The sequence below is a fragment of the Brienomyrus brachyistius genome, chromosome 22 (genome assembly GCF_023856365.1).
Source record: "Brienomyrus brachyistius isolate T26 chromosome 22, BBRACH_0.4, whole genome shotgun sequence".
NCBI classification, from domain to species: domain Eukaryota; kingdom Metazoa; phylum Chordata; class Actinopteri; order Osteoglossiformes; family Mormyridae; genus Brienomyrus; species Brienomyrus brachyistius.
Window position 1 is genome coordinate 12,005,832 of NC_064554.1, and position 21,965 is coordinate 12,027,796.

The 21,965-nt window shown below is 43.4% G+C and overlaps 2 protein-coding genes and 1 long non-coding RNA gene across 8 annotated transcripts; 1 reads left to right on the plus strand and 2 right to left on the minus strand.

The window, feature by feature from the left end:
• Nucleotides 1–3,330: 3,330 nt before the first annotated feature.
• On the plus strand, nucleotides 3,331–4,243 carry LOC125717827 (uncharacterized). Its single transcript, XR_007384630.1, has 2 exons — nucleotides 3,331–3,751; nucleotides 3,794–4,243. It is a non-coding gene; the product is annotated as an uncharacterized LOC125717827 (long non-coding RNA).
• Nucleotides 4,244–7,225: 2,982 nt separating this feature from the next.
• On the minus strand, nucleotides 7,226–13,307 carry LOC125717818 (cytochrome P450 2K1-like). 2 transcript variants are annotated; one of them, XM_048991107.1, is made up of 9 exons: nucleotides 13,008–13,307; nucleotides 10,836–10,950; nucleotides 10,515–10,664; nucleotides 10,074–10,234; nucleotides 9,588–9,767; nucleotides 9,336–9,480; nucleotides 8,109–8,293; nucleotides 7,810–7,951; nucleotides 7,226–7,666 (listed from the first exon to the last, which is right to left on the minus strand). In XM_048991107.1, the coding sequence occupies exons 1-9, from the start codon at nucleotides 13,200–13,202 to the stop codon at nucleotides 7,479–7,481; spliced, it is 1,461 nt and encodes a 486-aa protein (XP_048847064.1). In that variant the 5' UTR covers nucleotides 13,203–13,307; the 3' UTR covers nucleotides 7,226–7,478. The 2 variants fall into 2 exon arrangements, with proteins under 2 accessions (XP_048847064.1, XP_048847062.1); XM_048991105.1 differs by having other exon boundaries at nucleotides 10,836–10,998.
• On the minus strand, nucleotides 13,052–21,865 carry LOC125717820 (cytochrome P450 2K1-like). Of its 5 annotated transcripts, XR_007384625.1 has the most exons (12): nucleotides 21,635–21,865; nucleotides 20,760–20,922; nucleotides 20,386–20,535; nucleotides 20,035–20,195; nucleotides 19,592–19,771; nucleotides 19,340–19,484; nucleotides 17,682–17,866; nucleotides 17,383–17,524; nucleotides 17,033–17,239; nucleotides 15,328–15,398; nucleotides 13,314–13,418; nucleotides 13,052–13,187 (listed from the first exon to the last, which is right to left on the minus strand). XR_007384625.1 is itself a non-coding variant. In XM_048991110.1 (10 exons), exons 1-9 carry the CDS (start codon nucleotides 21,827–21,829, stop codon nucleotides 17,052–17,054), a joined length of 1,509 nt encoding a protein of 502 aa, XP_048847067.1. In that variant the 5' UTR covers nucleotides 21,830–21,865; the 3' UTR covers nucleotides 14,047–15,398; nucleotides 17,033–17,051. The 5 variants fall into 5 exon arrangements, 3 of the variants coding, with proteins under 3 accessions (XP_048847067.1, XP_048847066.1, XP_048847068.1); XR_007384626.1 differs by lacking the exon at nucleotides 15,328–15,398; XM_048991110.1 differs by lacking the exons at nucleotides 13,052–13,187; nucleotides 13,314–13,418 and having other exon boundaries at nucleotides 14,047–15,398.
• Between the last annotated feature and the right edge of the window lie 100 nt (nucleotides 21,866–21,965).

The following is a 21,965-nucleotide window of genomic DNA, read 5'->3' on the forward strand; positions in this document are numbered from 1 at the left end:
GTATATAAAGGCCAATTTGACCTTCACGTTTCAGTCCTGAGATCATTTCAACGGAGACACTGTTCAAATTGACACTCAACATTTTCTGTTCCATCTACTTTTGCCTGGACAAAACAGAGAAACACTAAGCATGGATGGAGGCAGACTGAACAGGAAAAAGAGCAAATCGGAGAGTGATGTGGGGAAAAAGCCTGAGATCCAAAGGCCTAGACCAATGAGGCAACTGAACAGAAGACGACCAGTCCCTAAGCGAACCAAGTCAGATACCGAGTTGGTGAGACCTATGCCAGACCCAAAGAGTGGTGGAGGAGAACAGAGGCCACCTGGGGATGACCCCGAGAGGGCTGGAGGTGAACAGCAACCTCCCGAGGAGCACCCGGAGAGGGCTGGAGGAGAACAGCAACCTCCTGAGGAGCACCTGGAGAGGGGCAGAGGAGAACAACAACCTCCCGAGATGCACCCGGAGAGGGGCGGAGGAGGACAGGGTCCACCAGGACACAGGCCAGCCACCAACTGGCAACGTTTTGTTAGGGCTCTTCGGTCTGGGGTTAATGTATTTGCCCACTGGGCCCGGCGATTTCTTTCCGCATTACGAACCGTGTGTACGTGCTGCGGTATGTTCCTTTATGAATATTGCATTGCCAATGATGAAATGAATCTAGATCCACGTTATTTTCTTTATTAGTATAAATAGCTGTTGTGTCTCCGTCTTGTCTGAGTGGCACTGAGGATGTATCATAGTAATCGAGTGAATTTTTTTTTATCCTGTTTTCTTTGTTTCAATAAACAGTATTGTTGTGAAGTATTTGTACAGTGGTTCATGAGATTTATTCGTCCTGTTAACATTAACTTCAGCTCAAACATACAGGTCAGACTTTCTAGCATGTAGCCTTAACAAAAACATAAAAGCTCTGAAATTATTGTATTGTACAAATGACACGGACCTCAAGTTGCCATCATTTCGCTTGATCTGTTGTTACTCGGGGATTCAAATTGGGTTAGGCATGGACCTACGGTTTTTATCTCTGCTTACATTATGTGGGTCTCCTTCCACGACGATGCAGAGAGATGGGTGCTGAGGTCACACAGCCCTTTCAATCTGAATGTAAGATTCTCTTCAAGTAACAGACTATACCTTGGACGGAGCTTAGTAGCTCCACCATGACAGGACCAGCTGCCACCCCCCTTTCCCCTTTCCTTTCGACGCCCTCCACAACCCTAGCTAAAATTAAAATTAGAATAATTTTATAGCTTGTATTAAAACAATGGTTACACTTCTTAATGTGATATTTCGAGGGTTTAAAATGTATGCTATAATAGTGTTTAGGGCTGTCAATCGCTTTTAACGTTTTTCAAGTTAGAACACAGTAACTTTAGGGCTGTGCAGCGATTTTAAAGTTTAAGATAAAACACATTAATTTTTTAAAGAAAGAAAAGCCAGAGCAGGCGGATTTTAAACAAGTACAAACAAGTCCCGAACGAAACACTGCCAAAAGAGCAAAAGCTGAGCTCAACCACAAATATTTCAAGATGAGTTTTTAAAAAGGAGGAAAAAGCCGTTATCAGTTTAACAGTTTATTCCAATGTAAAACAGAAAAGGCATATCACCAAACGCGAAGATCCACTACCCAACTAACGGCGTCCAAACAGGCCCGCGGCCTCGTCGGTACCGCACGAACAGCGCGGTCAACGCTGCCATCATTCCACAAAGTAGGTAACCGGTCCTGTGTCCGCACCGTTCAAATAAAGCGAGACAAATGATTTTCATTGGTTCGGACACACGCGCGAATGCGCACTGAGAACACGCCCACTCACGCAGACACACATTTGTAAATGGCACCACCAACGGGTCCGTATATGGTCCCGTTATGTCAAGTAAGTCCCTTTAACCATGACGTTTTTACTGTGATGATACTCTTTTCGACTAATGTGTCATTTAAAATAAAACACCCTAGGCTTTTCGACAACAACAATCAAGGAATAACGCGGCCAATCCTTGCTAAAATGAGCATACGGCATTAAAACATTAGTGGCACTGGTTTTGGGGTAAACTAGAAATAATTCTCTTTAACACAAATGCACTGTTTTTAATACAGTGTATGTCAATAAACTAGACAATAAGTTTTAGGGTTGAATTTATGTGATTTAGCCTTTCAACACTAGAATCACTGAAGTCAACGAAATTTCTCGGACGCACCTCGGGTGGAGCCCTCGCTCATTCCCCACACAAGCTGCCCGCCCCCTCATCAGCGCCAATCAACACCTATTGTTTTGCAAATGAATGCGAATTTCACGGTTTCAGCCTCGGGTCTGCACAGAAACGTTTTTCAAACGTGTGGTCTGAGGAATCGTAAAATACATGCGTTATTATATCGTAATTTGAAATACATTTCTCTTGATTCAGCAATTGCGATTTCAGTTTCCCCAAAGTTTTTGATAGAATAAAAACATGCATTTGCTTACTGTCTGTAACAATCGGTTAATCTGTTTTTCAGTTTTAAACTTTGATCAGGGCTAAAAGACAAATTAATTAATGTATGTTGTTGAAATTACCCTGGCATGACATTAGCGGGATATATGCATATATAAATGTGCCGACAGACAAAGCATTTTATAGGTAATGAAGAAAAATGGAACTTGCAACTTAGAATGTGTAAAGACCGTATGAAGTCCAATTATCTTACATAATACAATAAAGGCATGTGCTAAGACACACATTCACCCTGTTAAAAATGGCACAGTGCAGCTTGCAGGGAAACTTCCTGCGCTACATGTGAAATATTGGGTAGTTATGAGCACACAAAAGACTGCTGATTACTATGTCCATCTGTTATGAGATGGTACAATGCGCTTTGCATGTAAACACTGATGTCGCTACATGCGAAAAAGACTGCACTGTTATGAGCGCACAACAACTATACATTACTCCGGACGTGTGTACAATTGTGTGTGGGAGTATGAAATGCCAGGGTGAACTTCACACGAAAACACTTCACTTGTTACATGGGAAACATTGCGCAGTTATGAGCGCACAAAAAACTGTAAATGACTCCGGACGTGTGTGAAGTTGGGGGTCTTGTGTGCAGTTGTTCCGCCACTGACTCTTCCTTTTGGACCAACCAGGAGGAGGACGGGGGGCACCAGGACATAAGCCAGCCAACAACAACTGGCAACGTTTCGTTAGGGCACTGCTATTTTCATATGCCCCCCCCCCCCCCAAGGAATGTTTTCTCAAAAATCACTGAAATTGATTTTACGTACTGGCCAACAATTCTGTCTTAGTCTGAAAAAACAACAAAATTATAGATGCGTTTGTGAAGCTGGGCTCTTTTTGATGTCACATTCTAGAATGCAACAACTGATGACATCATTTGCCAGTCAGTGAGGTCATAGAAGATTGTGTATATAAAGGCCAGTTTCACCTTCACGTTTCAGTCCTGAGATCATTTCAACGGAGACACTGTTCAAATTGACACTCAGCATTTTCTGTTCCGTCTACTTTTGCCTGGACAAAACAGAGAAACACTAAGCATGGATGGAGGCAGACTGAACAGGAAAAAGAGCAAATCGGAGAGTGATTTGGGGAAAAAGCCTGAGATCCAGAGGCCTAGACCAATGAGGCAACTGAACAGAAGACGACCAGTCCCTAAGCGAACCAAGTCAGATACTGAGTTGGTGAGACCTATGCCAGACCCAAAGAGCGGTGGAAAAGAACAGAGGCCACCTGGGGATGACCCCGAGAGGGCTGGAGGTGAACAGCAACCTCCCGAGGAGCACCCGGAGAGGGCTGGAGGAGAACAGCAACCTCCCGAGGAGCACCCGGAGAGGGCTGGAGGAGAACAGCAACCTCCCGAGGAGCATCCGGAGAGGGCTGAAGGAGGACAGCAACCTCCCGAGGAGTACCCAGAGAGGGTCGGAGGAGGGCAGGGGCCACCAGGACATGAACCAGCCAACAATAACTGGCAACGTTTCATTCGGGCTCTTCGGTCTGGGGTTAATGTATTTGCCCACTGGGCCCGGCGTTTTTTTTCTGCACTGCAAACTGTGTGTATGTGCCTTTATGAATGTTGCATGGCCAATGATGAAATGAATCTAAATCCATATTATTTTATGTAAGCCCTAGTATAAATAGCTGTTGTGTCTCCTTCTTGTCTGAGTGGCACTGGGGATGTATCGTAGTAATCGAGTGAGAATCTTTTTATCCTGTTTTCTTTGTTTTAATAAAAATTATTGTTGTGAAGTATTTCTACAGTGGTTCTTGTGATTTATTCGTCTTGTTAACATTCACTTTAGCTCAAACAGGTCAGACTTTCTAGCATGTAGCCTTAACAAAAACATTAAAACTCTGAAATTATTGTATTGTACAAATGACATGGATCTCAAGTTTTTAAAGTAATGATTCTCTTTTTGGCTAATGTATTATTTAAAATTAAACACCCTAAGCATTTCGACAAGAAGAATCAAGGAATAACGCAGCCAATCCCAGCTAAAATGCGCATACGGCATTAAAACATTAGTGGCACTGGTTTTGGGGAGGACTAGAAATAATTCTCTAACATAAATGCACTGTTTTAAATACAGTGTATGTGAATATACTAGACAATAAGTTTTAGGGTTGAATTTATATGTTTTAGCCTTTAAGTGTCTGGCCTATTTGCGTATGTCCCAGCATGCCGCAATGTCATACTGGGAATACCCGCTGTCTACTAATGGTTTAAACTAGAAATAATTCTCTTTCACACAAACACACACACACACAAAATCGAGTTTCCCCTTGTGGGGACTGATGTCCTTACAAAATCAAAATAACAGGTTTTTATCAAACTGTGGAGACATTTCGATATACCCCCAGGAATGTTTCCTCAAAAATCACTGAAGTTGATTTTAAGTACTGGCCAACAATCCTGCCAGTCTAAAAAAACAACTAAATTACTGATATGCTTGTGAAGCTGGGCCCTTTTTGATGTCACATTCTAGAATGCAACAACTGATGACATCATTTGCCAGTCAGTGAGGTCATAGAAGATTGTGTATATAAAGGCCAATTTGACCTTCACGTTTCAGTCCTGAGATCATTTCAACGGAGACACTGTTCCAATTGACACTCAGCATTTTCTGTTGCATCTACTTTTGCCTGCACAAAACATAGTAAAACTAGGCATGGATGGAAGCAGATTGACCAAGAAAAAAAGCAAATCGGAGAGCGATTTGGGGAAAAAGGCTGAAATCCAGAGGCCTAGACCCATGAGGCAACTGGACAGAAGACGACCAGTCCCGAAGCGTACCAAGTCAGATACTGAGTTGGTGAGACCTATGCCGGACCCAGAGAGTGGTGGAGGAGAACAGGGGCCACCTGCAGAGAACCCGGAGAGGGCTGGAGAACAGCAACCTCCCGAGGAGCACCTGGAGAGGGGCAGAGGAGAACAGCAACCTCCCGAGGAGCACCCAGAGAGGGGCGGAGGAGGACAGGGGCCACCAGGACACGAGCCAGCCACCAACTGGCAACGTTTTGTCAGGGCTCTTCGGTCTGGAGTTCGTGTATTTACCCGCTGGGCCCGGCGATTTTTTTCCGCATTGCAAACCATGTGTACGTGGTGCGGTACGTGCTTTTATGAATGTTGCATTGCCAACTTTGAAATGAATCTAGATGCACTAATTTATCTGATGTAAGCCCTAGTATGAATAGCTCTTGTGTCTCCTTGTCTGAGTGGCACTGACAATGTATCGTAGTAATCGAGTGAGAATCTTTTCATCCTGTTTTCTCTCTTTTAATAAAAATTGTTGTGAAGTATTTGTACAGTGGTTCATGGGATTTATTCATCCTGTTAACATTCACTTTAGCTCAAACATACAGGTCAGACTTTCTAGCATGTAACCTTAAAAACATGAAAGCTCTGAAATTATTGTATTGTACAAATGACACGGACCTCAAGTTGCCATCATTTCGCTTGATCTGTTGTTACTCGGGGATTCAAATTGGGTTAGGCATGGACCTACGGTTTTTATCTCTGCTTACATTATGTGGGTGTCCTTCCACGACGATGCAGAGAGATGGGTGCTGAGGTCACACAGCCCTTTGAATCTGAATGTAAGATTCTCTTCAAGTAACAGACTATACCTTGGACGGAGCTTAGTAGCTCCACCATGACAGAACCAGCTGCCACCCCCCTTTCCCCTTTCCTTTCGACGCCCTCCACAACCCTAGCTAAAATTAAAATTAGAATAATTTTATAGCTTGTATTAAAACAATGATTACATTTCTTAATGTAATATTTCGAGGGTTTTAAAATTTATGCTATAATAGTGTTTAGGGTTGTCAATCACTTTTAACGTTTTTCAAGTTAGAACACAGTAACTTTTTAGGGCTGTGCAGGGAATTTAACGTGTTTTAAGATAAACGTGTTTAAAGTAATGATTCTCTTTTCGACTAATGTGTTATTTAAAATAAAACACCCTAAGTATTTTGACAAGAAGAATCAAGGAATATCGCAGCCAATCTCTGCTAAAATGAGCATATAGCATTAAAATATTAGTCACACTGCTTTTGGGGAAAACTAGAAATAATTCTCTTTAACATAAATGCTTTTAAATACAGTGTATGTGAATATACTAGACAATAAGTTCTAGGGTTGAATTTATGTATTTTAGCCTTTAAGTGTCTGGCCTATTTGCATATGTCCCAGCATCCCGCACTGTTGTACTGCAGCGGGGGCATTTGCCATTAGGTCAAAAACAATAAAATAAAACTAAAAAGGCTGCATGGCAATCCTAATATTACAACCTATTAACAGGGTCAGGTCTTTTACCAGCTGAGTTGAAACAGCTGCAATCAATGACTCATGCCAACCTGCACTGCATGATGAAGGAGTGATGCTCGCCGTATTCTTCATGACTCAGATTAATAAAGGTCACTCTGAACTCTCCAGTTTTTCTCTGCATTCTGTCAGCAATCAGACTGAACTATACATAATTATTCTGGATCAAATATTATTTTAGATTTATCATTCTTTGATGAACAAAAATGTTGAAAATATCTGTAATCAATAGTTATAGTATGTTTGCAAAAAGAGAAAGAAATCTTGTAGTTGTGTTTCGTTTTGACCGTGGACTTTATATTAAACATTTAGTGGACAGTTCATCAGATTTGTTCTGGCGCCGGAACTGATTTCAGAAACCGAATCCATTTTAAAAGTAGAGAGAAAGGTTGTGTTTGCTTCAGGAAAACAAAGATCAGATATTTTTATTATACTATGAAAAGTGGAGACAATATAAGAATGAGAAACGATTCAATATCAATAAACACAGACTGCAGCGGAAGATTATGGGAGTTAAAGTGCTTGGTTAGTGATCAATGCCATACATACTGTTAACTGAATAATATTACAACTACATTTTTAAATGCTGCATTACTTGTTGATGTAAATCAGTATTTTCTCTCATAGCTCATGTCTTTCGGTTACATTCAGAATCCAGGATCTTCACCTTCGGATTAAAGCACACAGTTTTTGGGGATACGGGTTAAGTGTTACGCCTACAACTGGAGTGAGGTCCAGATCCGATTCAGACACCCCAGGAGGTGGAGTGAAACGGAACTTCTGCAGGAGTGAGGTGAAGAAGAGGAAGAGCTCCATCCTGGCCAGACTCTCTCCAGGACACACCCGACGCCCTGGAGGAAAGACAGATGGGGAGATACTCTCTGCTTATTAAGGGGGGTAACGGAGAACCATATTCAGACAGATAGCCAGAGGAAAAAGCAGAGCTCCTTTCATAAGCATTTAACTGAAGGCCAGAGAAGAACCTGAGCTGTACCTGCAGAGAAGGGCATGAAGGCGTCCCTCTTTCTGAATCGGCCCTGATCGTCCAGGAAGTGGCCGGGGTTGAAGGTATGGGGAGTCTCCCATTCACTCTCATCATAAAGTACAGACGTCAACAGCGGGATGACAGTGGTCCCCTGTAGGGAACATGGAAAAGCCACTGAGGTCAGTTATTGCAGTTATGCTCAATAGCAAACATCAGATTTCAAATTACGTGAGCAAAATACCCTGAAGACAAGATAGAGAAGGACTAGGTCTGGAAAATATCCTGATAGTAAAGGGAAAAGAGCTCACTTTCTTGATGTGATATCCTTGGAAGACCACGTCACAGCTTGTGATGTGAGGGAGACTCATTGGAGCAATGTTAGCCAGTCTCTGTATCTCGTGGGTGACGGCGTCTGTATATGGCAGGTTCCTCCTGTCCTCCACTCGAGTCTGCCGATCAACAATGACCCTGTCCAGCTCCTCCTGTACACGGTCTAATGATGGATGGGGAACAGACAGTATCTCTATTAGGAATTTGGGTGAATGTCTGTGTGTTAAGTCTCTAAATTACATGCCTTAGCCGTACATAGCTGATTGTTATCAATGAGTGGGGGTACCGTGTTAAGGCCTGTGTGAATGTGTCTGTCCTCACCCTGTATACGGGGGTACCGTGTTAAGGCCTGTGTGAATGTGTCTGTCCTCACCCTGGATATGGGGGTACCGTGTTAAGGCCTGTGTGAATGTGTCTGTCCTCACCCTGGATATGGGGGTACCGTGTTAAGGCCTGTGTGAATGTGTCTGTCCTCACCCTGGATATGGGGGTACCGTGTTAAGGCCTGTGTGAATGTGTCTGTCCTCACCCTGGATATGGGGGTACCGTGTTAAGGCCTGTGTGAATGTGTCTGTCCTCACCCTGGATATGGGGGTACCGTGTTAAGGCCTGTGTGAATGTGTCTGTCCTCACCCTGGATATGGGGGTACCGTGTTAAGGCCTGTGTGAATGTGTCTGTCCTCACCCTGTATATGGGGGTACCGTGTTAAGGCCTGTGTGAATGTGTCTGTCCTCACCCTGGATATGGGGGTACCGTGTTAAGGCCTGTGTGAATGTGTCTGTCCTCACCCTGGATATGGGGGTACCGTGTTAAGGCCTGTGTGAATGTGTCTGTCCTCACCCTGGATATGGGGGTACCGTGTTAAGGCCTGTGTGAATGTGTCTGTCCTCACCCTGGATATGGGGGTACCGTGTTAAGGCCTGTATGAATGTGTCTGTCCTCACCCTGTATATGGGGGTACCGTGTTAAGGCCTGTGTGAATGTGTCTGTCCTCACCCTGGATATGGGGGTACCGTGTTAAGGCCTGTGTGAATGTGTCTGTCCTCACCCTGGATATGGGGGTACCGTGTTAAGGCCTGTGTGAATGTGTCTGTCCTCACCCTGTATATGGGGGTACCGTGTTAAGGCCTGTGTGAATGTGTCTGTCCTCACCCTGGATATGGGGGTACCGTGTTAAGGCCTGTGTGAATGTGTCTGTCCTCACCCTGTATATGGGGGTACTTGGCCATAAGCAGCAGGCCCCAACGCAGTGTGGTCGCAGTAGTGTCAGTTCCAGCTGCAAAAAGGTTGGACACTGTAATGATGAGGTTCTTCTCATGGTAGTAGGAGGACTCTTGCTCCCTGGATTTCTGGTAGAGATGGCAGAACATGATACAATAGAACAACAGAAAACTCATGTCAAAGGTTGAAGAAAAGTATGATCAGTGTAGATGTTTCCCATTGAACACTTTCGTACCTTAATCTCCTGCTGTCGGATAAGAAAGGAGTCCACAAGGCATCTCCTGTCCTCAGCATTCAGAGTCTCCTGTAGATTCTTCACCAGACCTTTCACCTGCTCTATGTTGCTCTCAATATTCTTCTTCAGGGTGATCCAGTCCTTCAGCCAAGGACCCAGCCTTGGAAACATGTTATACAGCTGCCACCAGAGATACAAAAACCTTATTAAATTTGTTACCATTGGGCCTTATGTTGGAGAGATACTTATTTCAATTAATTACGCAACACTAGTTTTTAATGAATTTGTCCGGGAGGGCAGGCTTATGAACATCTTAGAATTGAGATTATGATTTCCAGGCTTTTGCTGGTTGATCAGAATTTCTTCCTCCTTGGTCTGTAGTTTCTATTAACTGAACTGGTGTTAAACAAACGTCCCTCCAGCTGCCCCATTCAGACTCTACCCTAGTGACCTTAAAAGTGAGATGCAGTAGAAAAAGAAAAGTACCTGGATGGCAGGTGATCCGGTGAGCCTGATGCTTTCGTTCGCCCTGATGACCATCCTTTGGAACTCTGGGTCATCGTAGTTAAACCTATTGCCATAGACGATGGAGGAAATGATGTTGGAGACTGAGTAGTTCACTACCTGCAATGTGTCAAAGGGTTCGCCTGGGAAGCAGGAAGGAGAATCAGAGCATATATGTAGCAATTTGAAAACATTTGCATTATGCTATAGTATATAGAGGAAGATCCTCAGAACTTCTCTATAGGTGTAAGACCGAATCATGTCTTTTGTTTAACTTTATTAAGTTGCACCCCTTGCATGCCCTCCCAGGACTCACATCACTGATATGCACATTTTGTTGGAATTAAATTTTTTTTTCAGGAAATCATTTAATTAAATTAACATTAATCGGATGTTATAGCAAGTTAACAGCCATTATCTCACCTTTGAAGTTTTCAAACACCTCTGACATGTAGTGGATCTCCTCAATGATCTTCTCCTCACTTCCTCGTTTTCCCATCCCCAAATCCCGAAGGGTGGATAAAGCAAAGCGTCTCATCTCCTTCCATGAGTCTCCATTGGAAAACATGACTCCTGTGTGAGATTGGATTACTTTCAGATTTATTCAAAGCATTACTGTAAATATGTGCATTTAATGCACCCGTTATTATGGATTGATGTACTTTCAATATATCACCTTGAAACTCACTCACTAAATATTGAACAGACCATGTTGAAATTCATCATGATGTAATTGAGTCGTACCATGGCCTTCGTTGAAATCATAAAATATTGGCGCTATCTCCCGTTCTCCAAACTCCACTGCATGGTTGACTAGAGCCTCTTTCACAGTCTTGAAGCCGGTAAGAACCACGACTTTCTTGGGGCCAAAGTGGACAGTGAACACAGATCCATAAGTTTTAGACAGCTGGAGAAAATCAACATTTAAAAATCAGATGCTGGAGTTTGACTGACCGACACAGAGATTGTATCAAGTAAGAAAAAAGGATACATATATTATAGAAATACATAAAGGTCATACTGTTTCATGTTTATGGTAACGGCTGAATCCCAAAAGATTAATCTATATTAAATGGCATTGCAAGAAAATTAATTTGTGTAAATTCAAAGTAAATTTTAAATTTGCAATGCTAAGACTGACAAGTCGGTTATGAGATCTTAATATGGAGCATTACTATAGCGAGATGCAGTAAGACGGCTGTCTGTGTCGATCTGTTTGGCTGACCTGTATATGTATCGGTTTTTGATGGATGTCCTCCAAACCAACCAAACTCAGGGAATGTGTCCTAAGCACTCGAACTTTATTTCCCGCTGGCTCACACTGTTTTTGCACGCTAATTACATACCCCAGGGACAGCTATGAACATTTTATTCCGCTTCTTGTGTTTACAACTGAGGTGAATTTTCATAGCATTGTGTCAAACCCTTTATGTGAATGAGATTATCGTTCTTTCTAAGGTTACCAAGGAATTCCTTTAAGCACCCAACACTGCAATGGAGGTTAAATCCCGGTTTGTCCTGTTCTGCCAGAGGGATCTCATTCACAACAGCGCAGAAATGTGGCATTAGAGGAGTAACTCTGCAAATTCTGCATGGCTCTAATGGAAACCAGAATCATTGGATTTTACATGAAAGGTGAAAAGCTTAAGACTAATTTCTGTGTGTTAATTAAACTGTTATGGTTATGTAGTGTTGTTCATACTGGCTGCAGAAGTGTTTTGGCTGCTGAGCCTAATTGGGAGTTTTGGAGCCCCCAGTAACACTTGGGGCCGCTAATGGTGCGCCCCACCCACGTTTATTTCATACTCGTTTTACTGGTTAATACTTGTTAGGGTAAGACTGGGGCTGATCGAGGGTATTCTCATGGTTTAAAAGAACAGAAAAATGAAATAAATGAATGAGTAAGACAACGTGTAATTTGCCATTTTACATCACTGGCTTCTCAGCTTCCTGACATCAACTCACTGGAACCTCACTGCATTGCAGTTGCAAAGGATGCTCACTGCTTTGCGTATGTCTCCCCATTTCTCAGTCCCATCAGTTCCTTTTGACATTTTACCAGTCTGTCCATGGTCTATTTTTCCCCAGTGTTTCATACATCTGCTAATGAGCTTTCATTTCTTACACATGTAATGCTTGTCAATAGTGACTGATTCTGCAACCTTTTTTGTTTTAAATTTAAAATTATTAACACAGCCAGTGGTGGGGGGGGAGCAAGGGGGTCAGCGCTTGGTTTCCCCTCCCACATGTGTTCCCTCCCCCCAGTTTTTTGCTTCGGCGCCTGAAATCGCTGCACCTGTGTGACTAGATTAGTCGCCTCCCCTGGGCGACTGTAGTTGCCACGCGGCGATACCCAGCAGTGCTGTTTGCCTCCACACGCAACTGACACCCTTGTGCCATTACAAGCTCGATTACCCATTTATTTCCTGTATTTCAGAGCAGCGGTTTCCAAACTTTCCAGCCCTCGACCCTGATAATAACAGTGTCAGAGACACTGTCATTTTTGGGAGTGTCCCTCAGTACATTAATCTGATCGGGGGAGGGTCCACCTCAGTAGATTTATCCAACTGGGGAGGGCTCCCCTTAAGTAGATTTGATCAGCCAGTTGTGGTTACTGCTATATCATAAAATTGGTTCTGAGACTGACTGGGATTATATTTGTATAATACTTAGATAATACTGAGATTAGAACATGTTGAGTGTATAGATTTCAGAATTAAACAAAGTCTTGTTTTAATTGATTCCAGCATCTACGTCTTATGTGATCAGACTAACACAGGAACAGGAGGTCGTCCGTATGAGGTACGAAATACAAAATAACCAGAAATAAATCACGCAGCACTTTTAAACATTAACTAAACGTGAGAACATGCAGTCCTGTGCCATTAAACATGAAAGTCTGGGAACACATTGTACCTGGCAGAGGCTGAGATACAACCTCCTGAGATCCAGCTTCAGCAGGTTTCCGATGAGAGGCAAAGGTCTGGGTCCTGGGGGCTCTTTTCCCCGGTTATGGGTGCTGGAGAGGAGATACAGGACCAACAGCACCAGCGAGGTCCCCAGGAGCACGATGGTGCTGGGAATCTGCAGAAGTCCCTGTAAGAGAATCATGGTTCCTTCGCAGCCTGCTGATCACCTTCTGCTACTGGTCGTGATTGTTGTTTAGGAACCAAGTCCTGAATGGTGTTGTGGCTGATTCGTCAGAGGCAGACTGACAGTCACCTGTGCTGGGCTCCTGTTGGCTTATGAAGGCCAGGATGAGGGAGGGGCTTAGCCTAAAGGCATGATTACATCATGCTCTGACCGGCAGGACATAGCCAGTGTAATCTGAGAGTGAAAGACCCAGAGTTGCATACATTAGATATGGAGCGTGATATAAATGCATGAGATTATAATCCTGGCGTCTCATTTCTCAAAGTGTGTCTTTAAACACGTTTGTTCGAATCACTAGTTTGCACAGGAAAATTGGTATGTGTCACTCATGTGTATGAACATCCATACGAAATGAACGTTGATAAATCACAGGCTTTGTAAATGTGACTGCGGGTGCAGAGCAAAGCTAATTCAACCTTCGTCCTGTGTTAGCTTTCTGTTCCTATCTCTTATGTTAAACGGGCTGGTGCCGACTTGTGTCTTAAATCAGCCATAAAATACCCCCAAAACAATTATTTATCATCCAATTTGTTTCTTACTTTGTTAAGTTGGTTCCCCATCCACCATTAGACCGTGTACAGGAGGAGCTGGACAGGGTCATTGGAGGTCGGCAGACTCGAGTGGAGGACAGGAGGAACCTGCCGTATACAGACGCCGTCACCCACGAGACACAGAGACTGGCCAACATTGTTCCAATGAGTCTCCCTCACATCACAAGCTGTGACATGGTTCTGACGATCGCCGTTGAAACGGGTGATCGCTCATGCAGGAGAGTGAGCAAGGAACAGACAGACAAGCAGACTTCGGGATAAACGGGGATTTAATCAGGGCATGGCAGGATAGAACACGGGCATCGACAACATCAGTGACGGACAAGGGATACGTACAAGACTTGGACTTAAATAGACAGGACTGATCAAAATAACTAGACACAGCTGGGTACGATCAGGAAAGCACACGTGGATAATCAGGGGGCGTGGCACCATCAGGATACTTTCCGGACTTAGTTTTGCTCTGCTCTTCATCTCACTCCTGCAGAAGTTCCGTTTCACTCCACCTCCTGGGGTGTCTGAATCTGATCTGAACCTCACTCCAGCAGTTGGGTTCACCCTCAACCCCTCCCCTCACAAACTGTGTGCTGTAAGTCGAGGTTGAAGATCCTAAATTCTGAAGGTTCGTAAGGAGCTATATTTATATACTGTAAGGTAGTCTACTTTTTTGAATAGTTACACAGGGTAAGATGCAAAATTCTTCATATTGAGAAATGTAGATTAATTCAGTCTGATTGTTTTGCATTATAATTTAATTTGAAAAACTTTCCAAAATGGATTCAGTTTCTGAAATTCATATTCAACAGGTTTGATTAGACAGCCAACGTCATGCTTTTTGTTACACAGAAGAGGCTTTGTAGCTCAAATTAGTGGTTGTGACACTCAATATATGACCAAAACTCAATATATAACATGTGTTATAATAGGGAACTGATTTACATCTACAAGTACTTTTTTTAAATGTGGCTGCAATATTGTTCAATTCACAGAGTAATTAGACAGATTAGATGTGGATTTGGTTGTCCTGGTTTTATGAAAGGGTTAGGGTTAGAATTAGGATTAGGGTTAGTGTTTTGAGTTGTCTCTATACATTTAATAGGGTTAAGATTAGGAATAGGATCAGGCTCGCACATAAAACACGTTTATCTTACTTAGTTGAGAAGAATTAAATTATTGGAATATTTTAGTTATTAAAAATCAAAAGTTCATTGTATATGTTGAACTAAAATTAGTCATTTACAAGAGTATTTATGTTTTTGCTTAGTATGTCTTTTGAATATGGTTGTTTATACTGTTGAGGAATTTAGTTTCTGCTTCCTTAAATGAACACCAGATGGCGACAAAGGCTTCACACTCAGCTGTTTTTTTTACCTTATTGCCATCTTCCCGTAGTGCATCCTGGCACTATCTCTCCCTCAAACGCCACACGCGCATGTTATGGCTGAACGGTGTACGCTTCAGTTCCCTCAAGTTTCATTATGTCCGATAAGAGCTTAGAAGCAGTGACTCTTGCCACTAGATGTCAGACTCACACTCAGGAATCTCTGAGGTTTCTGGTGGCAGAGTCAGGCTCTTCAGCACATGCACTCCTTGTCTGATCGAGCTTCAAAGACAGCAAATAAATCAGGTGACCAGGAAACACACACTTGTCAAACTTAATTATATTACATAATATTATAGTTAATATAATACATGACTATGGTGACTGGTTTTACTTATAGTAATGGTAGCCTATTTAATTTGTGCATTTCATATCCTTTCTTTAATAATACATAACAGTTGTATTCCACTAGAGAATCTTCCAAACCACAAAAAGTTCCAAATAAATGACCGAGGTGTTGTCGCATCTCCTGAGTGCATTTCATTCCCCGCAGTGTCTTCCGGAATTCCGTTTGGCGGTCACTGTGGCCTTGGATGCACAGGATAAGGCCAGAGTAACAGGGATCTTCTCTGTGCTACAATGGAGATCCCTCCCTGCAGTATCGCTCTGCCCACGGGCGCATACAGTACATGGACATACAGGAGAAGGGGAGTCAAATATGCAGGAAACTGGCAGAATAAAAGTAATATGTGATACACTACTGGTCACTGACTGTTTTTTTGTTTTACTTTGCTTATTGTGATTTTCAAACACAACAATCGATTGTCCAATACAGAGGATAAACAACAACGCTAAACAACAACGGTGCAACAAATCAATCAGATTGAACAGCAGAGACACGGACAAAGCAATAAAGAAGAAAGGAGTCGAATAGTAGATTACCACATGGATCCGTGTACGTATGTAACTTACATCCAATCATACGATCACCTTTATTGCACTGAAATCACAATCTACCGGATTGATCTTTCAGTCTGGATTCTTTAGAAGATTAATGGCTTTTACATGTTGGAAGTGGGGGTGCCATGTTTTCCAATTTTTTTTGGAGGACGCCTTTAGTATAAGCCTAAGAGATACAGAAGGTGGGGGGGGGAGTCTTTGATTTCTAATGAAGTCATGCAGTTTCACCGTAATATAGAAAACGACAATGACAGCACTGCTCATATTACTTGCCCTAAATCGATGCCGTTTTGGCCAAAGGCCAGTTTACATTAGTTATCTAATGTAAAACTTTCCAACCACCGTCCTTGGCGAACTGTTTAAAAAAACAGTTGTGTGGGATGGGCTAGAATGTGTGTCTCTCTCAAACGTGGATGATGGCAAACGCTCAAAATCGTCGCTTCACTGCACTAGACAATAAAAAGAGTGGGGGTTGTACATCCAACGTAATCAAACATTTAAGGCAACACAGGACAGATCTGATAGAGTGCATGGTGTTTTACACCTTGCGGTCTTCGAGCCCCAATGACCCGTCTTCCGCCAGCGGGAGCACTAGGGCCTCGCAAGCAGGGAAAACCAGCCGTGACTCCTCCTTCTCGTTGGCGTTAAAGGGAAAGATGACCAAAAGAAATATTGAGGAGTGTCACGGAGCAGTAACTGCATTTGTGATGAAAGGGCTACATCCCTGTTGTTGAATCTCCGTCATTTAGGTATGCAAGTTTTATGATAAAAACAAATTTGTCGATAGTTTTTTTGAATGATGATGATGGTAACATGGAATATTCAGAATGTTTATAATAAAGATATATTTGCCATCTAAACATGTCCTCTTTTTTTTTTTCCCAAGAACCCGGAATCGATAACCACAACCGGAACTGGAATCCATACAATTCACACAATACCTGAACCCTACTTACAAATCTGAATTTGGGATCTTCAAGCTCGGCTGACAGCACACAGTTTGTGAGGGGAGGGGCCGAGGGTCAACCCAAAACATGGAGTGAGGTCCAGATCCGATTCAGACACCCCAGAAGGTGGAGTGAAACGGAACTTCTGCAGGAGTGAGGTGAAGATGAGGAAGAGCTCCATCCTGGCCAGACTCTCGCCAAGACACGCCCGACGCCCTGAAGGAAAGACAGATGGGGAGATACTCTCTGCTTATTAAGGGGGGTAACGGAGAATGATACTCAGACAGCTAGCCAGAGGAAAAAGCAGAGCTCCTTTCATAAGCATTTAACTGAAGGCCAGAGAAGAACCTGAGCTGTACCTGCAGAGAAGGGCATGAAGGCGTCCCTCTTTCTGAATTGACCGTGATAGTCCAGGAAGTGGCCGGGGTTGAAGGTATGGGGAGTCTCCCATTCACTCTCATCATAAAGTACAGACGTCAACAGGGGGATGACAGTGGTCCCCTGTAGGGAACATGGAAAAACCACTGAGGTCAGTTATTGCAGTTATACTCAATAGCAAACATCACATTTCAAATTGCATGAGCAAAATACCCTGAAGACAAGATAAAGAAGGACTAGATCTGGAAAATATATTGATGGTAAAGGGAAAAGAGCTCACTTTCTTGATGTGGTATCCCCGGAAGAGCACGTCACAGCTTGTGATGTGAGGGATACTCATTGGAGCAATGTTAGCCAGTCTCTGTATCTCGTGCAGGACAGCGTCTGTATACGGCAGGTTCCTCCTGTCCACCATTCGCGTCTGCCGACCCCCAGTGACCCTGTCCAACTCCTCCTGTACGTGGTCTAATGATGGATGGGGAACAGACAGTATCTCTGTTAAATCTGTAAATTATATGCCTTAGCAGTACATAACTGATTGTTATCAGTGAATGGGGGTACTGTGTTAAGGCTTGTGTGAATGCATCTGTCCTCACCCTGTATACGGGGGTACCGTGTTAAGGCCTGTGTGAATGTGTTTGTCCTCACCCTGTATACGGGGGTATCGTGTTAAGGCCTGTGTGAATGTGTCTGTCCTCACCCTTTATACGAGGATACCGTGTTAAGGCCTGTGTGAATGTGTCTGTCCTCACCCTGTATATGGGGGTACCGTGTTAAGGCCTGTGTGAATGTGTGTCCTCACCCTGTATACGGGGGTACCGTGTTAAGGCCTGTGTGAATGTGTGTCCTCACCCTGTATACGGGGATACCGTGTTAAGGCCTGTGTGAATATGTCTGTCCTCACCCTGTATACGGGGGTACCGTGTTAAGGCCTGTGTGAATATGTCTGTCCTCACCCTGGATATGGGGGTACCGTGTTAAGGCCTGTGTGAATGTGTCTGTCCTCACCCTGTATACGGGGGTACCGTGTTAAGGCCTGTGTGAATGTGTCTGTCTTCACCCTGTATACGGGGGTACCGTGTTAAGGCCTGTGTGAATGTGTGTCCTCACCCTGTATACGGGGGTACCGTGTTAAGGCCTGTGTGAATGTGTGTCCTCACCCTTTATACGGGGATACCGTGTTCAGGCCTGTGTGAATATGTCTGTCCTCACCCTGTATACGGGGGTACCGTGTTAAGGCCTGTGTGAATGTGTCTGTCCTCACCCTGTATACGGGGGTACCGTGTTAAGGCCTGTGTGAATGTGTCTGTCCTCACCCTGTATACGGGGATACCGTGTTAAGGCCTGTGTGAATATGTCTGTCCTCACCCTGTATACGGGGGTACCGTGTTAAGGCCTGTGTGAATGTGTCTGTCCTCACCCTGTATACGGGGGTACCGTGTTAAGGCCTGTGTGAATGTGTCTGTCCTCACCCTGTATACGGGGATACCGTGTTAAGGCCTGTGTGAATATGTCTGTCCTCACCCTGTATACGGGGGTACCGTGTTAAGGCCTGTGTGAATATGTCTGTCCTCACCCTGTATACGGGGATACCGTGTTAAGGCCTGTGTGAATATGTCTGTCCTCACCCTGTATACGGGGGTACCGTGTTAAGGCCTGTGTGAATGTGTGTCCTCACCCTGCATACGGGGATACTGTGTTAAGTCCTGTGTGAATGTATCTGTCCTCACCCTTTATACGGGGGTACCGTGTTAAGGCCTGTGTGAATGTGTTTGTCCTCACCCTGGATATGGGGTTACCGTGTTAAGGCCTGTGTGAATGTGTCTGTCCTCACCCTTTATAAGGGGGTACCGTGTTAAGGCCTGCGTGAATGTGTCTGTCCTCACCCTTTATACGGGGGTACCGTGTTAAGGCCTGTGTGAATGTGTTTGTCCTCACCCTGTATATGGGGGTACTTGGCCATAAGCAGCAGGCCCCAACGCAGTGTGTTCACAGTGCTGTCAGTCCCAGCCGCAAACAAGTTAGTCACTGTAATGATGAGGTTATTCTCGTGGTAGTAGGGGGATTCTTGCTCCCTGGATTTCTGGTAGAGATGGCAGAACACAATACAATAAAAAACCAGAAAACTCATGTCAAAGGTTGAAGAAAAGTATGATCAATGTAGATGTTTCCCATTGAACACTTTCGTACCTTAATCTCCTGCTGTCGGATAAGAAAGGAGTCCACAAGGCATCTCCTGTCCTCAGCATTCAGAGTCTCCTGTAGATTCTTCACCAGACCTTTCACCTGCTCTATGTTGCTCTCAATATTCTTCTTCAGGGTGATCCAGTCCTTCAGCCAAGGACCCAGCCTTGGAAACATGTTATACAGCTGCCACCAGAGATACAAAAACCTTATTAAATTTGTTACCATTGGGCCTTATGTTGGAGAGATACTTATTTCAATTAATTACGCAACACTAGTTTTTAATGAATTTGTCAGGGAGGGCAGGCTTATGAATATGGTAGAATTACGATTTAGGTTAACAGGCTTTTGCTGGGTGATTAGACTTACTTATTTCTTGTTCTCTTTTGCATTAATTAAGACCGTATCTTAATGACCATGGGAGGAAACAGAACGAAAAAGAAAAGCACCTGGATGGTAGGTGACACCATGAGTTTGGCATTTTTTTTCCCTCTGTTTACCATCCTTTGGAACTCTGGGTCATCATATTCAAACCTACTGCCATAGACGATGGAGGAAATGATGTTGGAGATTAATTGATTCACTGCTTCACTGGCATCAAATGGTTTGCCTGAGAAGTGGGAAGAAGACACACAGCATTCAGGCTGCGACGCTAAAACATTTGTGACCCATCACCAAGAAATGAGTCTCAAGTCGCACTGGTAGAAATACACCCATAAGACTGCTGAAATATGTTTTTCTTTTTTCCTTATTTTGGGACAGTATATGACGTTATTACAAGTTAACAACCATCATCTAACCTTTAAAGTTTTCAAACACCTCTGACATGTAGTGGATCTCCTCAATGATCTTCTCCTCACTTCCTCGTTTTCCCATCCCAAAATCCTGAAGGGTGGATAAAGCAAAGTGTCTCATCTCCTTCCACGAGTCTCCATTGGAAAACAGGACTCCTGCGTGAGATTGGATTACTTTCAGATTTATTCAGGATACTCAAAGCATTACTGTAAATATGTGCGTGATCACTGTAGATTCCATGATGTCTCACCACACCCCCTTTTGTTACTGAATGGAGTGCAACTCACACTCAGCCATAAAACAAGGGTAACACTAAACAGGTCATGCCGAAACATGTCTGTCAGGAATGTGTCATGGGGTCAGTGGATGTTTTTCTTACCTTGGCCTTTTGAAATATCATAAAATATTGGCGATATCTCCCGTTCTCCAAACTCCACTGCATGGTTGACTAGAGCCTCTTTCACAGTCTTGAAGCCGGTAAGAACCACGACTTTCTTGGGGCCAAAGTGGACAGTGAACACGGATCCATATGTTTTAGACAGCTGGAAAAAAGAAAGGAAAACTTTGCTCAGTCTGTTGAAAGCTACTGTAAAGAGAGATTATGGTCATTGGTGGGAAGGGGAGTCATGTGACCAGAGGCTGACAGTGCTGATTAGTTATAATTATTTTATGCATGTGTTTGAATTTATGTTTTTAGGCATTTGTGTTGTCCTTTGGCAAAGTGACACTCATGTGTTCAGCCCCTCCCTGTCCCACCCCGTGACACAATATCGTGGAAACAAAACATCATTCTGACATGACAGCAACATCCCGCAGAGCTTTAATCCAAATACCAAAAGGAATATTGAAATCAGAAGATATGGAACCACAAATTTTATTACCTTAAACAGGCACCACATGCAAAACATGTACTAATGTAATATTTTGTTTTGCCTTTAACCTCTGGAATGTCACTGAGCTTGATCAAGCTGATGAAGAAAATCATCAGTAACCCCCCTGGTTTTGTATCTACCTTGCAACAACCACGAATTTAGCAAATACTGTATCATCAGAGTTCCTGTCAGTTATGATTGTTTATTCTGCTTTATGAACAATCACGTATCAAGGAATTAGTTTTTAGAAATTACACATGTAATGGATTTAACTGAATAACAATATTGACAGCAAAAACAACACTCAGTAATGATTTCTGTGAAATAAAACGGACATCACTCAAAGTAAACTGCCCACCAAGAAACATTGTAACAATTTTACCCTCCAGAGTGAGAGATCAAGTCTCTTGAGATCCAGCTGCAGCAGGTTTCCTATGAGAGGCAAAGGTCTGGGTCCTGGGGGCTCCTTCCCCCAGCTGCGATTGGTGGAGAGAAGCCAGAAAACAAGAAAAAGTAGCAAAGCAACAAGCAGGGTGACCGTGCTGGGAGACTGGAATAGTTCCTGCAGCAGTGCCATAACGCTCCTTTTCTCAGCCCTCAAATACCTTTTGTCTATTTATTGGATAAAAAAAACACACCTTTTGAGGGTTTGACCTCTTATTGGGCGGAACAAAGGACTAAAGCAGCGAATCATATAACACGATGTCTACAAA

Bases quoted from the DNA above. Each gene is read 5' to 3' on its own strand.
- LOC125717820 (XM_048991110.1), bottom strand. From the start codon at position 21,829: ATGGCACTGCTGCAGGAACTATTCCAGTCTCCCAGCACGGTCACCCTG. The intron at 20,536-20,759 runs GTAAGAAAAACA...AATCTCACGCAG, and splicing joins TGATATTTCAAAAGGCCAAG to GAGTCCTGTTTTCCAATGGA. The intron at 17,240-17,382 runs GTACAGCTCAGG...TCTTTCCTTCAG, and splicing joins CTTCATGCCCTTCTCTGCAG to GGCGTCGGGCGTGTCTTGGC.
- LOC125717818 (XM_048991105.1), bottom strand. From the start codon at position 13,202: ATGATTCTCTTACAGGGACTTCTGCAGATTCCCAGCACCATCGTGCTC. The intron at 10,999-13,007 runs GTACAATGTGTT...GATTTTCTCCAG, and splicing joins TGTATCTCAGCCTCTGCCAG to CTGTCTAAAACTTATGGATC. The intron at 8,294-9,335 runs GTGAGGACAGAC...ATCCATCATTAG, and splicing joins CAAGTACCCCCATATACAGG to ACCGTGTACAGGAGGAGCTG.